General features: G+C 39.9%; 1 protein-coding gene across 1 annotated transcript; it reads left to right on the top strand.

Annotated features, from left to right (window-relative positions):
- Positions 1-1,740: 1,740 nt before the first annotated feature.
- On the top strand, positions 1,741-15,119 carry IL22RA2 (interleukin 22 receptor subunit alpha 2; the record flags this gene model as incomplete). Its single annotated transcript, XM_079939244.1, has 5 exons — positions 1,741-1,886; positions 5,619-5,754; positions 8,121-8,299; positions 13,826-13,992; positions 14,970-15,119. Exons 1-5 carry the CDS (start codon positions 1,826-1,828, stop codon positions 15,117-15,119), a joined length of 693 nt encoding a protein of 230 aa, XP_079795370.1. The 5' UTR covers positions 1,741-1,825.
- Between the last annotated feature and the right edge of the window lie 1,010 nt (positions 15,120-16,129).

Below are 16,129 nucleotides of genomic sequence, written 5' to 3'. Positions count from 1 at the left end.
GGGTTGAAGCCTCACCCCGTGCATTGGAAGGTGAAGTCCTAACCACTGAATCACCAGGGAAGTCCCTGGTTTCTGAAATTTAACATAGCACAGAAGCTCATACATCTCTGAGAGAATTCAGTTCTTAGAATATTTGAGGCTCTGCTCTCTTTCCCCTATTTCCCCTTATTTGTTCTACAATATCAGGAACCCAGTGGAAACCCCAATTTCCTTCTCTGCTGCTACTTATTAAACCTTAAATTAAGATATTTTCTTTTTTTCTTAACTGGAATTTGAAGCAATTTGGTTGCTCCAAAACATAAGCTATTGGCATTAAAGATATTGAACATCGATAGTTCAAACCCAGATTTCTATTCCCCATTTAAAACCAAGGTGAATGAAAAGTCTAGAGTTCAGTGGCTAACATGAGCAAGGAGATGAAGGACGATGCTGAGGAGGTAGGAGACAAGGAGTCCCCAGAAGGGGCAAAGGGCACCTAAAATAGGCTGCTTGTTTCTTCTTTGAAAGCCTAAGCCAGCTTAGAAGCAATGGAAACTTCACCTGGAGGAGATAAGGAGTTTGGATTCAGAAGTCTGACCCAGCACAACGGCACTGGGAAACACCCTCCATCCTGCTGGGGAAGTATGCCTACTTCCCCCTTTAGAAGTCTGGTTTGGGTAGGTAGGGCAATGTCTATTTTATTTGCTGCTGCATCCTTGCTGCTGAGAACAATGCCTAGCACGTGGTAGGGCGGCAAATATATGTTCTTGACTTAATTAATTAATTAATTAATACTTAAATAATTATCGATTAATTAGTACTGCTCAGCAGCCTTCACTATTCCTTACTAAAGGGGCTATTCTACCAAGAACTTGAAAGTTTGACTACCCAAGAGGAAAAAGAAACCAACATATATTTCTTCTTTTGACCCAAAAATCCCCTTTAAAACAATCTTTATGACTTTCTTGTGCTTTAATGTATAATTTTAGTGTCTCTAAAATCATGTGGTAAAAAAAATTCTTTTGGTAATAGAACTGATGTAGTGAATCATGGGCAAAGAACAGATGACCTAGTTTGATTAGATAAGAAGATAGGACAAAGATTTAATGTAGTTCAAAATGAACATTGCCCCCGCATTCATCCTTTTAAGGGATTACTTGGTTTGACGGGCTCAAAATCTTTATCAGCTAGGTTGCTGGAAACCGAGGGCAGGAATGGAAAAGGAAGAAGCATGAGCTGAGTGGGGCCCATTGACCGGGGCGGCTGTGGAGTGTGGGAGGGAGCCCTGCAGAGAGGCTGAGGGGGCAGAGGGTATGAGGTCTACACCAGGGAGGTTATTAGAGGAGCTTCCATGAAAGCAAGAAAAGGAAGAATCAACCAGAGACCCCACCTGCTTGAACCGCTGCCAGGGGCCCTGATCATTGCAACTGCCAAGCCCTTTACTCAGAATCACCCTGGCAGCCCCTCTGCCCTCTCTGCCAGAATCCCCGAAGGCCTCCTTCACTCACCTGCGAGCATCTTGCATAATTCCTCACCCTACCTGCCCTCTGGGCCACCCATCCTCAGTGTTTTGCCTTTTCTCAGCTAGCAAAGCTCCCAAAAAAACAAGCGTCCACATCAAAGTGACTTAACAGCAAATGTTTTCTGAAATGATTCTTCATACTTATTACCCCCAAATTATAATACAATATAATTTATGAACGAAATGAAATTGTATTTGCTTCAAGAACCATGGTTACAACCAAAAAGGGGATGTTGAATGGGACGATTCGAGTTTCCTCTCCTGTCCAGAGCTGTCCTCCCCTTGAGGGGAACGCCGGTCGCCTGACCAGTCTCACTCGCAACCATGACACCTAAATGTTGTTTTCTAGGCTTCCTCATCGGTGTCCTCCTGCCTGGTGTGGTAGGTAAGTCCTTCATTTCTTTTTAATTGCTCACAGCTTTGTCATCTGAGTCTGCTCAAGGGGACTGTCAGACATGGCCGTGGTGCATTTCTGGGCTTTGTAAAAATTTCAGCTTTCTCCTGTCACTAACTGGTCCGGACAGACATGGGGTCCGTTTCCCTCTGCAGCCTGAATAACTGCATGCGGACTTCACGAGTAGCTACTAAAGAGGAGGCGCTCTTGTGGGTGCAAAAACTTCGCACAGGACAAACGTACACCCCTCTCTGTCTCCTTAGCCTTTCTTTCGCCTTCAAGGACAAGATAGCATACTGGTTACCAGCATAGCTCCTAAGCCAGACTGCCTGAATCTGGACTTCAACTCTGCCATTTTATTATCTAGAAAAACTGGGGCAACTAGCTTAAAGCCCCTCTGCCTCAATTACTTCATCTGTAAGGTGGGGATTGTAGGTCACTGTGAGGATTAAATGAGTTAATACATGACAAGTGCTTAGAGCAATGCCTAGCACAGAATAGACCATAAATAAACAACATGTGAGAATTTGCTGTGGGTATTCATGGAGAACTCTTCAAGAGCAGAGGGCATCGTATCATCCCAACATACCTCTGAGCAAGGTCATTAGGACCCCCAGTTAACAGATGCATACCTCTCAGTATAAGTGTCTCAAGTAACTTTCACAAGACTGTACAGTTGCCCAGTGACTGATAACATAACAACAATTCAATCCTCCATTTCCCAGAAATATGTGGATCTGAGTAGACTATGACTTTGGTCTTTGGTCAGACCAAGAACTCAATTAGCAGAATACGGCAGGAATTCAAGTGGTACCCAAATGACCTCGGCTCTGCATCTTACCAGACCTGTAACCATATGGACAAGATACACAACTTCTTTAGACCTCAGTTTCCCCACGTGTAAAATGTACTAATAAAAATACCTACCTTATTGGGTGGTTGTGAGAATGAAAGAAGGTGTAAAGCTTTGAGCACAGGGCCTGATATACATTTAAGGTTCAAATACGTTCAGTGATTAATGAAGGCCGGCCAGGGGGAGGAGGCGGAGGGAAAGAAGAAGGAATATCTTCAGCCTCTCGTTGCTCTGCTTGCTCCATTAGCTCCTCTCTCCTGAGGCTCTTCTGTGGGTTTGCTGTGACGGGTGAGAGGCAGGGTCCAGGACCAGACAGCCTGGTTACAAAATCAACCTCACCGTCTGCACCAGCTCTTTTACTTCTCCAAGACTTGGATTTTGGTCTGTAAGAGGAAGACCGCAATAATATCTTTTGCACAGATGAGCTGGGCAGACTCAGTGAAGACAGGTAAGATCCCCTCTGTGTCTGCTACAGAGGGATTGCTATTTTCTTTGATGGAGGTTAGCAGTGGTGTTACAAAAATGAGAGAAGAAATCTGAAGACAGACAAGGTAAAGGACACTGGACTATCTATGTTCAGGACAGCAAATCGACTCTAGGAAGGATCTTCCGGAAAATGTGCGTGCTTGTCACCTCCTGAAAATTTCTGCTAAGTACAATTTTATGTGCTAAATACGATTGATCGGGTAGTGATCTGGGTGAACAAAACCAATGGTGGCATTTGACTCTTTCCAAGTACACATCACCACTTGATGCACTGAAGGAGGTCCAAAAATAAAAATAAAAACAAACAAAAACCAAATAACAGTAATGACACTATTTGGTTGGTAAAAATAACTACCTAAGGAAACAGCCCCATTCATTAGAAAATAACACATCTTGAATGTTCAGAGCTGAGACCATGGGCTTAGGAGAATTTGCTTCCGTCTTACTGATATTTGAGCAAAGACCTAAAGGAGATGAAGAAATGAGGCATGTGGAACACCCGGGAAGAGTATTCTAGGAGAAGGGAAGGGCCAAGGCAGAGACCTCGGATGGGGCCATTCCCAGCATGGTGGACCAGGAGAAAGGAGGTCACTCTGGAGAAGCCAGGGAGCAAGTGGTAGAAGATGAGAAAAAGACAGGGGATGTGCTTCCTCATTTCTCCTGCTCACCACCTATCCCTTAGCAGAAACTTTGGGCCTATTGGAGAGGCAAAGCTTTACCTCTGCCCATTTTAGGTTTTCAGCTGGGACTCTTTTTTTTTTTTTTTTTTAACTTACACAGTGTTACATGTCAGATTTATTCAATAAAAAAGTCGGCTTAACAAAAAGGCAGATTAATAAAACAGTTTATTAATGAATGCAGCACCCAACACCAGGGGGATCCTGTATGAAGAGAAACTCAAAATGGCGGCTTAGAATTCCAGCTTCTGTAGCATCTTCAACAAAGCACGATACACCTGTAGGAACATGATAGGACAGAGGAAAGCAGTTTTAGTCTTCCAAGGGAGGAAACTGCGGGAAAGTAAATATGTGGGAGAAAACTAATGGAGTAAGTTTCATTTGCAGATTCTTCTGGTGCCTTCTTTGGGCTGATAAGAATCTGTCTCCAGCAAAGTAAAAGGAGACTTTATTGGGCTGGCCAAAAAGTTCGTTTGGGTCTTTCTGCAAGAGCTTGCCAGAAACCCGAACGAAATTTTTGGCCAGCTTTATATATCCTGCCTTTAGGCGGAAAAAGGGGGAGGTCAAGAGAGCTTTTCCTGCATTTGCTGCTTCTTAATTGCCTTCAGCTCAAAATAATTTTTATGTCAAAGAGGCATATTTGGGGGTAATATATTCTGGTTTCCTTCAGACCCTAGAATAAATTTTGTCAAAGGTCTGTTGCCTCCAGTGGACTGAATGTAGGTGAGATTGAGTTCTCATGTTGCATGAATTGACCAAGAAAGCACAAACTATGCCAGTGCGAAATTATCCCCCTTCCTGCCATGACTCCTGTTGAGACTCTTCTCGGGAATGCTGGGTTCCATGGCAAGCCCTTGGGCAGTTTCCCTCCACAGCCCGGACCATTCCACCTGAGCAGTTATGCTCGGGCACTTGGAACCAGGATGCAGGCAGGTAAGAGCATCCACTCAGGAGTGGAACCGGCCTACATGCAATAAAGCCAGGTCAGCTGAGAGAGATGAGGGACAATGAAGTAGGAAGAAGAGATGAAGCAAGAACCAGAGAAAGGGGCTTCCCTGGTGGCACAGTGGTTGAGAGTCCGCCTGCCGATGCAGGGGACACGGGTTCGTGCACCGGTCCGGGAAGTTCCCACATGCCGTGAGCCATGGCTGCTGAGCCTGTGCGTCCGGAGCCTGTGCTCCGCAATGGGAGAGGCCACAACAGTGAGAGGCCCGTGTACCGCAAAAAAAAAAAAAAACCAGAGAAAGGAGGAATGAGTTCCAGGCTGAGGTCCTGGAGGCAGAATAGAATCCAGGCAAAAGCTTGCCTCAGAGGAGCAGAAACGCAGGGTCTCCTAGGAAGGTGGGCAAAGTGGCCCTGGTGAGGCCTTTCATCTCAGTCATTACATTCCATCACCACCAGGGGTGGAATCAAGGACAATGCTATCTTTTCACTGCTGTTACTTCCTCTCCAGCTTAGGAGTGGGGTGGGAGTTTATCACGTATGTTTTTATAGTCTGGATCACCACTGTCCTGACACTTTAGCATGCATCAAAATCATCACATCAAAGATCAGAAATGTTGATTTCTGGGCTCCACTTCCACCATCTGCACCTGTAGCAACTATTTCAAGGAATCCTGATGCAGGTATTATTACATTGAAACTTATGGCTAATAACGATGGTGCTCATATCAATGTTCAGTGTTGCTCTGTTTCTTATTGTTTTAGAAACTCAGCCAGCCCACGAGTCTCTGAAACCTCAACGAGTACATTTTCAGTCCCAAAATTTTCACAACATTTTGCACTGGCAGCCTGGGTGGGCTTGTCCCGGCAACAGCAGTATCTATTTTGTGCAGTATAAAACGTAAGTAGTCTGAGCTTCCTCCAGCTAGTAGAGATGGCCACTAAGATTCCATGTTCTAGAAGGCGATGGAGTGTTAGGATCTGAACTTTTGTCAGTTTCAGAAGGATTGAGAAGAAGCAGGGGTGGAGGCAGGAGTGTGTCTTCCCTGAAGGTGACACAAAATGCATGATGACGTGTAGTCTGTGACGGGAGATACTTCATCCCTCAGAGACCCAGCACTGAGGCTTCACAGGGTCAGCCTTTGGTTTCACAACAGAGACTCTCAATAAACATTTGTCCAACTGAATGTTAGAAGCGACTTGTTCAGCACCTAATAGGTCCTCAATTAAATTGACGCTATTGATAGTTGAAAAAGAAGTTGTGGGACACATGGATGTGAGTGTGTAAACTACATTTTCAATTTAAAGTTCATTTCTTTAGAGTGGGTTTACTATTTAGAAAATTCCTTTCAAAAATGAACGCCTCCTGTAAGCATGAATGCAAATTGGAACACGCTGAGGCATATTCCTCCTGTGTGACCTTGAGACTAATTCTAGTGGATCGTTGCCAAAACTCAGATATAACCCACTCCTTTCCTGAATTGAAGCCTGGAAACAGAAGCTCCTGATTTGCAAATGGCAGGTTTTCCCCTTCACACATCTCTGCTCAGGGGGCTGGGGTGGGAGTATGCAGAGAGGAGTTGAAGCGCTTCCTTCTCTTACGTAGATTGAGATTCCGGCTGAACATGAGACAGGAGATATTATAGTTTAGCTTTTATGATTTTCTATTCAGAAATTCAGAAGATTAGATGTAGCTATGGACCAAAGTAGCAATTTTTGTGCCATAAATTCCTTCATGTCTCTCCAGCATGGGGTAGATCTAAAGTCAGATTTTTCCGTTTATCAAGCTCTCACTAACTTCAGAAGGACTATTTCCAGAAGTTTCTCAGTCTTTAACTGCTGCTTTTCTCAACATATTTTGTGTAGCAATTGTAAACTTCACAAATCTTTACAATAAAGATTTCTCCACTCCCAAAACAGATGTGTGCATCGTTGGAAATGCTTCCCTGTAGGAAGTGGGGATTGGTGACCTTTTTATCTCTCCCCTGTAGGCAGTATAAACATATCCAAAGTGGGTCTATTTACGGTTCAACATAAACAGTGGATTAGATGTTGTTTTTCCATGAAATTAATGAAGATTAAACTTTAGGGCCCCATGGAAACATTTCATAGTTGTAATACGTTTTCTTAAATAGAGCTCTTAAATTTGTATACATTTCAGAATACCTGGATCCATTCCTACCTATGTGATATTTTCAATAGCACAATGCAGATTTATATTTTCAAAATCTTTCGTTTTGGGTCTATCCAGTTCTCATGGGTCTACTGACAGTTTTTGTCCCATGTAGGACAGGACAAAAAATGAAGTATTACACTAAAAAAGAAACCAGTCATTACAGCTAAATTCAGCTAGGAAAGGCAATGTCTAATAAGAGTTAGAAAACATTAAATTGTGCTTAATATATGTTGTTGGTTATGTTCTTATGGTGTCTTCTGATATAATGAAACTGCTGTCAGCATATAGTTTACAGAGTACAGACATCAGCAATGCTCTTCATTATATGGCTAAAAAGTTATATTTCAAGTCCTTCAACAAATATTTTGGTAGCTTTCTCCCCAGCCTCTAATTCCTGCTCTGTTCCCACCATCATCTTATTGCATTTTCTTTGATTTGTGACTGGTAAGGAAGGGAAGCATTAATCCTCCCTTTTGCTGTTACACCATCCCACAGTCTTAGGCTGAATCAACGTATCTGGTGCTTTGCCTCATTACCTTTTCTTCCTGGGTTCTCCCCATTCTCTGCCAGCCTCTAATTACAAAACTCCTTAAAGAGCCCTTCCTACAACCCTCGTTCAGTTGTCAAAAAAGAGATTGACGTTATGTGTTGGGTGTCACCTGAGATGAAAAGTGGTAGCAACTTCTCAGAATCAGCCACGTTACTCAACAGCAAGCTGATAAGAAGTGAGGAAAACCACAAAGTGTTGAACCTCAGGAGGCTGAAGGACATGGAGAGCTCGTAGTCAAGAATGGAAGTTGGTTCAGACCCCAGAAGGAAAACTTCACTAAGTACTAAAAATCCAAAAACCCTCATGCTAGTGTTACAGAAGGTATCAAGCTTGAGTTTATATTTCAACGAGATAGCACTTTGATAGCACTTCAATTAATTTAAAACTTTTAAAGATACTTAAGAACAGCTGTCAGCTTTCACAGTGGTGCTGATATTGGAGGACAAATTTCAGCCAGTCTGAAAACTGAATAGACTGAAAAAACTGAAAACTCCTTCAATGGAATAAAGGAATGCAGATTTTTGTCTTTTCCCTTCTGTAGGTATGGACAGAGACAATGGAAAGATAAAGAGGACTGCTGGGGTATTCAAGAGTTCTTCTGTGACCTTACCAATGAAACGTCAGACATATGGGAACCTTACTACGGGAGAGTGAGGACGACCCTGGCTGGGGTCCACTCAGGCTGGACCATGACACAGCGGTTCTTTCCCTGGTGGGAAAGTGAGTTCCATGGAGTTTCTTTGCATTTGCTTTTCCTGCCCTTGAATAGCCCTCATGGAGCATGGTTAGCTAGCTACCAGGCCCTGTGCTCTGGTGAGGTCCACACCATCGTCTCACTTGATGTCATTCTCAGAACAGCTCTACAGATGGCTTTTACTATTCTCATTTACAGCCCAGGAAGTCAGGGCACAGACACTTTAGTAGTAGCCCAGGTCTCAGAATTCAAATTTGGCTGCCTCTGATTCAGAGCTGACATTCTATCCCACTGCCAGGATGTTGCCTGCTAGAAAAAAGAAGTATTTTTAGATAGCAGAAAAGGAGCCATATGGGGTTATTCCTAAGCACGACGGTGAGGTTCTTGAAAATACACATTAGAAAAACTTTCTATTGAGGAAATTAAGACTTTTAGTCACCTGTCCAAAAGAGGAGACAAAAAGTGCTCTCTTGTATCCATTTCTCAATGATGTATATTCTTCTAATTTAGTCATAATGTCAGAATAATATACTATAATCTATGATGTAAATTATAACTGGAGCCATTGCCAGCAGACCTTATATAAGGGGCTTCCCTGGTGGCGCAGTGGTTGAGTCCGCCTGCCGATGCAGGGGACACGGGTTCGTGCCCCGGTCCGGGAAGATCCCACATGCCGCGGAGCGGCTGGGCCCATGAGCCATGGCCGCTGAGCCTGCGCACCCGGAGCCTGTGCTCCGCAACGGGAGAGGCCACAACAGTGAGAGGCCCGCGTACTGCAAAAAAAAAAAAAAATAGACAAAAGGTATGAGAAAAAAAGTTTAATGTATATGTACAAAGAAATGCATAACAAGACAGAAAACATGGGTATTTACTACAGTCCTCACAATGGCAAGTAGTCATGAAGCTGTAGTTAATATTTATAACTGCTTTTCTCATGATTTAACTCAACGTTCTCTTTCTTTTCAGCCAGCATCTCAACTTTCCATTTTTGAGGAGTTTGAGTCATTTTGATCTTTTTCATATTAGCTTAACATAGTCTTAAATTAATTTTTATCACTGAATATAGGAGTTCTAAGAGGCACCTCCAAGGATACCAAGCATACTTGACCCCGCTGTATATATAATTCTATTTCCCTTTGATAATTGGAACCAGCCACCCTAGACAACAGAAGTACCGCATTTCCTCCTTGTTGGTTAAATGGCATAAAGAGATCCCAACCTTCAGGAGGCAGCCTCAGCTTCCAATTCTTTGAAAATATTGTTGTTATAACCCAGAAGAATTAAGGATCAAGTGTATGGGCATTGCCTCCACCTAGATTTATTAAACAGCTTTATTGAGATAAAATTCACATCCCTTACGATTACTCATATAATGTGTACAATTCAATAATTTTTTACTCTATTCACAGATAAGTACAACCATCACCCATAGTCAATTTTAGAACATTTTCATCACCACAAAAAAGAAACTCCATACTCTTTGGCTATCACCCTCCTATTCTCTCCCTCCTTAACCTCTCAGCCCTAGGTGACACTAATCTACTTTCTGTCTCTAAGGAGTTCCCTCAGCTTGATATTTCATATGAATAGAATCATATAATATGTGATGTTTTGTGACTGGCTCCTTTCATTTAGCATAATGTTTTCAAGGTCTGTCCCTTTTGTAGCATGTATCAGTGCTTCGTTCCTTCTTGTGCCTGAATAATATTGCAGTACACGGATATACTGCATTTTGTTTATCCATTTCTCAGTTGATGGATATTTGAGTTGTTTCCACATTTTAGCTCCTGTGAATAGAGCTCCTATAAACATTCATGTACAAGTTTTTGTGTAGACATGTTTTTATTTCTCTTGGGCATATACCTAGAAGTGGAATCACTTGGTCACCCTGTAACTGTATGTTTGATCATTTGAGAAACTGCCAGACTGTTTTCCAAAGCAGCTGCACCATTTTCCATTCCGATCAGCAGTGTATGAGGGTTCCTATTTCCCCACATCCTTAGCACCACTATGTCACTTTTTGATTATAACAATCCTAGTGCATGTGAAATGGTATCTCGTGTGATTTTGATTTGCATTTCCCTGATGATTAGTGATGTTGAGCATCTTTTCATGTGTTTATTGGCCATTTGTATATCTCCCTTGGAAAATTGTCTGTTCAGATACTTTGCCCATTTTTAAATTGAATGATTTGTCTTTTAATTACTGAGTTTTTTTGGTATATTATGGACACCATTACCTTATCAGAGAGATGATTTTCAAATATTTTCTCCCATTCTGTGATTTGTCTTTTCACTTTCTCAGTGGTGTCATTTGAAGCCCCAAAGTATTTAACTTTGGTGAAGTCCAATCTACCTATTTTTTCTCTTGCTACTCATGCTTTCGGGGTCATATCTAAGAATTCTTTGCCAAACCCAAGGCTATGAAGATTTATCCTAAGCTTTCTTCTATGAGTTTTATAGTTTTGGCTCTTACATTTAAATCTTTGATCAATTTTGAGTTCATTTTTATATATGATGTGAGGTAAGGGTCCAACTTCATTCTTGTGTATATGGCTATCCCGTTGTCCCAGCATCATTTGTTGAAAAGGTATTCCCCACCCATTGAATGATCTTGGCACCCTGTTGAAAATGCAAGCCATAGAGAGAAAATATTCACAGTGCATGTTTGGGACAAAGGACTATGTCCAGAATGTACAAAGAACTTTTACAAATCAATAATAAAAAGACAAGGCAACAAATTTAAAAAATGGGCAAAGACTTGAACAGGCTTTTCACAAAAGGGAATATTCAAGTGGCCAATGAACATATGAAATTCCATTAGTCATCAGGGAAATGCAACTTAAAAACACAATAAATTGGTACTACACACTTACCAGAATGGCCAAAATTAAACTTTTTAAAAATAATAATGCCAAGTATTAGAGAGAATGTGAAAAAAATGGGAACTTTCATACACTGCTGAAGGGAATATAAATTGGTGTATCTACTGTGGGGAAATGGCAGAATTTACAAAAGCTAAACACATATAAACTCTATCACCCAGAAATTCCACTCTTAGTTATATTCCCAACAAAATGAATGTTTCCCAAGTGACATATACAAGAATGTTCCTGCTACTTTACTCAGAATATCCAAAAACTAGAAACAACCTAAAAGTTTGTGAATAACACAATGGATGAATTGTGTTATTCATACAATTAAATACCACACAGCAATCAAAAGAAAAAACTCTTTTTTTTAAATGTTTTTATAGCATTCTTTTTTTATATATATATATATAAATTTATTTATTTTATTTTATTACTTATTTTTGGCTGCACTGGGTCTTCTTTGCTGTGCACGGGCTTTCTCCAGTTGCGATGAGTGGGACTACTCTTCATTGTGGTGTGCGGGCTTCTCATTGCGGTGGCTTCTCTTGTTGAGGAGCACAGGCTCTAGGTGCACAGGCTTCAGTAGTTGTGGCACGCAGGCTCAGTAGTTGTGGCTCATGGGCTCTAGAGCACAGGCTCAGTAGTTGTGACGCACGGGCTTAGTTGCTCCACGTCATGTGGGATCTTCCCGGACCAGGGCTCGAACCTGTGTCCCCTGCATTGGCAGGCGGATTCTTAACCACTGAGCCACCAGGGAAGCCCCGAAAGAACAAACTCCTGATACATGCAACATGGATAGATGTATAGACTTTAGATTGCCAGGGCTACCATAGCAAAATACCACAGACTTGGTGGCTTAAACAAGAGAAATTTATTTTCCTACACTTCTGGAGGCTGGAAGTCCAAGATCAAGGTGTCCACAGGTTTGGTTTCTTCTGAAGCCATTCTCCTTGGCCACTTTCTTGCTGTGTCCTTCCATGGTCATCCCTCTGTGTTCAATTGTATGTGTCTTCTTATAAGGACACCAGTCATATTGGATTAGGGACCACCCATACCACCCATATGACTTCATTTTTTAAAAAGCCATATGCTTTTTTAAAAAAGACCCTATCTCCAAATGCAGTCATATTCTGAGGTACTGGGTGTTAGGACTTCATCCTATGAATTTGATGGGAGGCACAATTCAGCCCATAATTATATATATACAAATAAAAGTGAAAGAGTGAAACAAGGCAGACACACAAAAAAGTGTATATTGTATGATTCCAAAAATGAATGTACATGGCAATAAAAGTTAGGAAAATTGTGGTTATCCTCTAGGGTTAAGTAATTGGAGGAAATGTGAAGGCGGTTTCTGGGGTGTTGGTGATGTCCTGTTTTTTGTTCTGGGTGGTAGCTATACAGGAGTGTTTATTTGTAAAGATTTGTTGAGCCATATCCTCACGATTTATTTGTCTGTATCTATCTTATAAGTTGATAAAAAGTGTATTTAAAATTTTTAAATTCTAACTAAACAACAAAAAAGAAAGCATCAACTTTCAACATGTGTTCACAATAAAAACACAAGGAAGCAGGTCAACACAAGCAAGGTTGGAAGAAACAAGTACTGGCTGGACCAGCGCTTCAAGGTTTTGTAATATTGGAAGCAGATAATAAATTAAATAGGCTTAAAGAAATAACAGAGGGAATAAAAACATAATCAAAGGACAAAATGTTACTCAGACCAAATAGATTGAAAAAGACCCAAATAGAGCTCATAGAAATGAAAAAAATATAACCATTGAAATTCAAAAATTTGATTTGGGGGTTAAAGATCAGTTTAGACCTGACAAAGTAGTAAACTGATGGACTGGAAGACAGCTCTGAAGAAACCCTTCAGAATACTCCACTGAGAAAAAAAAGATGGAAAAAAGAAAATGACATATGGAAAATCGAATGAGAAATGCTAACAGATGTTGAACTGAAATTCTAGAATAAAAGCATGTATGTCTCTGTCTCTATCTCTATCTATCTCTAAGTTGATTGATCATGGCTAGTTTTCAAGAATTATAAAAGATATGTATCTACAAACTAAAAATACATAATGAATGCCGAACAAGAAAACAAAACCCATTAATGAATAAAATCATTTAGAATTCCCATAGTTAATCTGGAGGAAATTAAAGTGACTATTAATTTATTTAGTTTTCTTTCCTAGTTAACGGTCATCTGATTATTGATATCAAATGCAAGAAACAAAAATTCTCTTGATCCTTCTCCTGCTATTCCATAGTATATAACATAATTCTGTTGAAATAATTTTATAGCAACAAGTCTTCAAATGATTTTCAAGCTGCTTTGAAATTTTACATCTTTAAGGACCTACAAAATATTTGCCTTACACTAAGATCTTCACCCAAATAACTTTTTATACTTCATTTTCCAAAACAATCACTGCAGGCTGTGGAAATGATTGATAAAGGTCCTCTTAAAGCTGATTCAGAATATATGTCTTTGCAAATAAAGAATCATCTGCAAAGAAACTTCTCAGATATTTATATTTTAGTTGTTAGCAATATCTCTTCATAATGATTTTTGCCAGATCCCTGAGCTTAATAATGATTTGTTATTACGCATAATGTGTCCATATGAAATATTACATTTTGGGGTGATATTGTCAAATTTTCCTATTTTTCCTCAGCAAAAATAGATCCTCCGTTCATGAATATAACCCAAGTTAATGGATCTTTGTTGGTGAATCTCCATGCTCCCAACTTACCATATAGGGACCAAAAAAGAAAAAATGTATCAATGGAATACTATGGGCTAGTATACCGAGTCTTTGTAATTAACAATTCACTGGAAAAGGTAAGTTCAGATGAATAGATAAGTTTGGTATTTTTTCTTTTGTTTAAGCAACATTTTAGCCATAAAATAGGTCCTGTCTTTTGCTACTCTATCCCCTCTTATTTTTCCTTATCGTTTTTTAGTTCCTTCTCATTTTCACCCTCATTGATAAGCAATTAGTGGTTACCATCGCCATCAGAATTGTGTGTACGTGTGTTTGCACCTTTTCCGTCATTCAGCTGGTTTCCTTTTGATTTTCCCTGCATATCTAAAGATTGGTATTAACAATATTTAATTCCATTTGATTGTCACACATATTCATTTTTATGGACTTTACACACCTTATTTTAAAGTGGCTTTTGGATCGGAGCATTATATATTAGTGCCAGTTTTGCTCTGATATTATAATCCTCCATTGGTGACTTTATTTTGGTTTGGTGAATGTTCCTTTTTTTGTGTGTCCATCTAAGACAGGGTTCCTTTGGCTGTAGAAAACAGAAACCCATTCAAACTGGTTCAAATAGAAAAGTGGAGGGGAGAGGAGGATTTTTACTCAGAGGTAATGATCAATCTTACAACAGCCAGAAGCAAGAAATAAAGTGCTGCCAGGCTTTGCAGTCACTGGAAAGGAGAAATGGAGAAGCAAGTTGTAAAGAATCTCACTCTGTTTCTCTGTGGTCACATGCCACATGTCTACAACTGTCTCCAAATCTACTCCATTCTCCTCACTGCACAGTTCAAATTCTTAAAAAAGAGACTCTGACCACTGGGTCAATCAATCAGCATCACTAGGGAGAAGTCATGTGGTTCCTCCACAGCCATGTGACCTGTCCCTTTCTCAGTCTGTGAGCTAGGACTCTGGAGAAGGAGGATGTGTCTCGGAAGAAACCCTACAGCCCATCTAAACTGTCATGAACAACTTAGTTTTATCAAAAATAGAGCAAGTCAATGACTTACTGGAAACCATTTTTCATCTCATTTTTCCCCCTTGTGTGTAGGAGCAAAAGGTATATGAAGGAGCTCACAGAGTTGTTGAAATTGAAGCACTAACACCTCACACTGGTTACTGTATAGTGGCTGAAATGTATCAGCCCACATTAGACAGAAGAAGTCAGAGAAGCCAAGAGAGATGTGTGGAAAGTCCTTGAAGTGCTCTGCAGAGTGGCAATCCAAACTCTCTGAGAATAGGACGGCTCGTTTTGAAGAATCTCATTGAAAGTTGTTTATATATATATATTTTTCTGAAATACAGTTGATTTACAATGTTGTGCTAGTTAGTTTTTATATATTCTTAATGCAATGTTCACCATTATACTTCACAGACCTCTTTGTTTAATCATTCTTTCTTCCTTTATATTTTATTTGTAAACTAAATTTAAGCAGTTCCCCCCCGCAAAAAAAAAAAATTAGAATTAAAGAAGAGGCAGAAAACAAAGGGCTCTGTGAAATACAGAACTTTATTTCTGACTGTAACATCTCTAACATAATCTCCATTCTTCTAAGTCAGCTAAGTAAAAATTAAAGAACCAAGGAGCAGTAGGCATGTTTTTAAATGTTGAATGAATTTTTTAAAATAGCATCACAGACAAGCAATCCTGATGCAATCCTTTTTCACTATCTATTGACAGTTAACTTGACATAGATATTTCAACTTTCACATAAGTGGAATTTTTATGTGAATGAGCATTTTCCCATACATTTCTATTTTATATGAATATACTTTCCATACATTCATTTTCTATTATATAATATTCTTACTTAATGAACCAATATTTTCTTTTAAATTCTATTCTATGTAAATAAGAATAATATTTGAAAAAAAGCCTCTCATGATCTCTGGATTAATATCTAGGTTAAGTTTATCAGCAATAACATCTAAATACCAAAGGATGCCTACTCAATACAATTTCCTTCATTTAACACATACTCACATTAAGGTTTTCTTTTCTGTTTTTGTTTGTTTTTTAATATTGCCTGAGAAGAATGTATCTTTATTCTCAAAGTCAGGTATAAGATTTTTCAGCAACAAAGTAAAAAAGAACATTTAACTCTAATTTATACCACACTCATTACTCAATCCTCCTGGTGAAGAGTCCCTTGCCAGTGGCATCTTCATAATCTCTACATACAACGATCTTTTGAATGACAGTTTGTTTGG

Source organism: Stenella coeruleoalba, assembly GCF_951394435.1.
Source record: "Stenella coeruleoalba genome assembly, chromosome: 12".
NCBI classification, from domain to species: domain Eukaryota; kingdom Metazoa; phylum Chordata; class Mammalia; order Artiodactyla; family Delphinidae; genus Stenella; species Stenella coeruleoalba.
The sequence above is the reverse complement of the archived record's forward strand: the minus strand, read 5'-3'. Positions and strand labels throughout refer to the sequence as shown.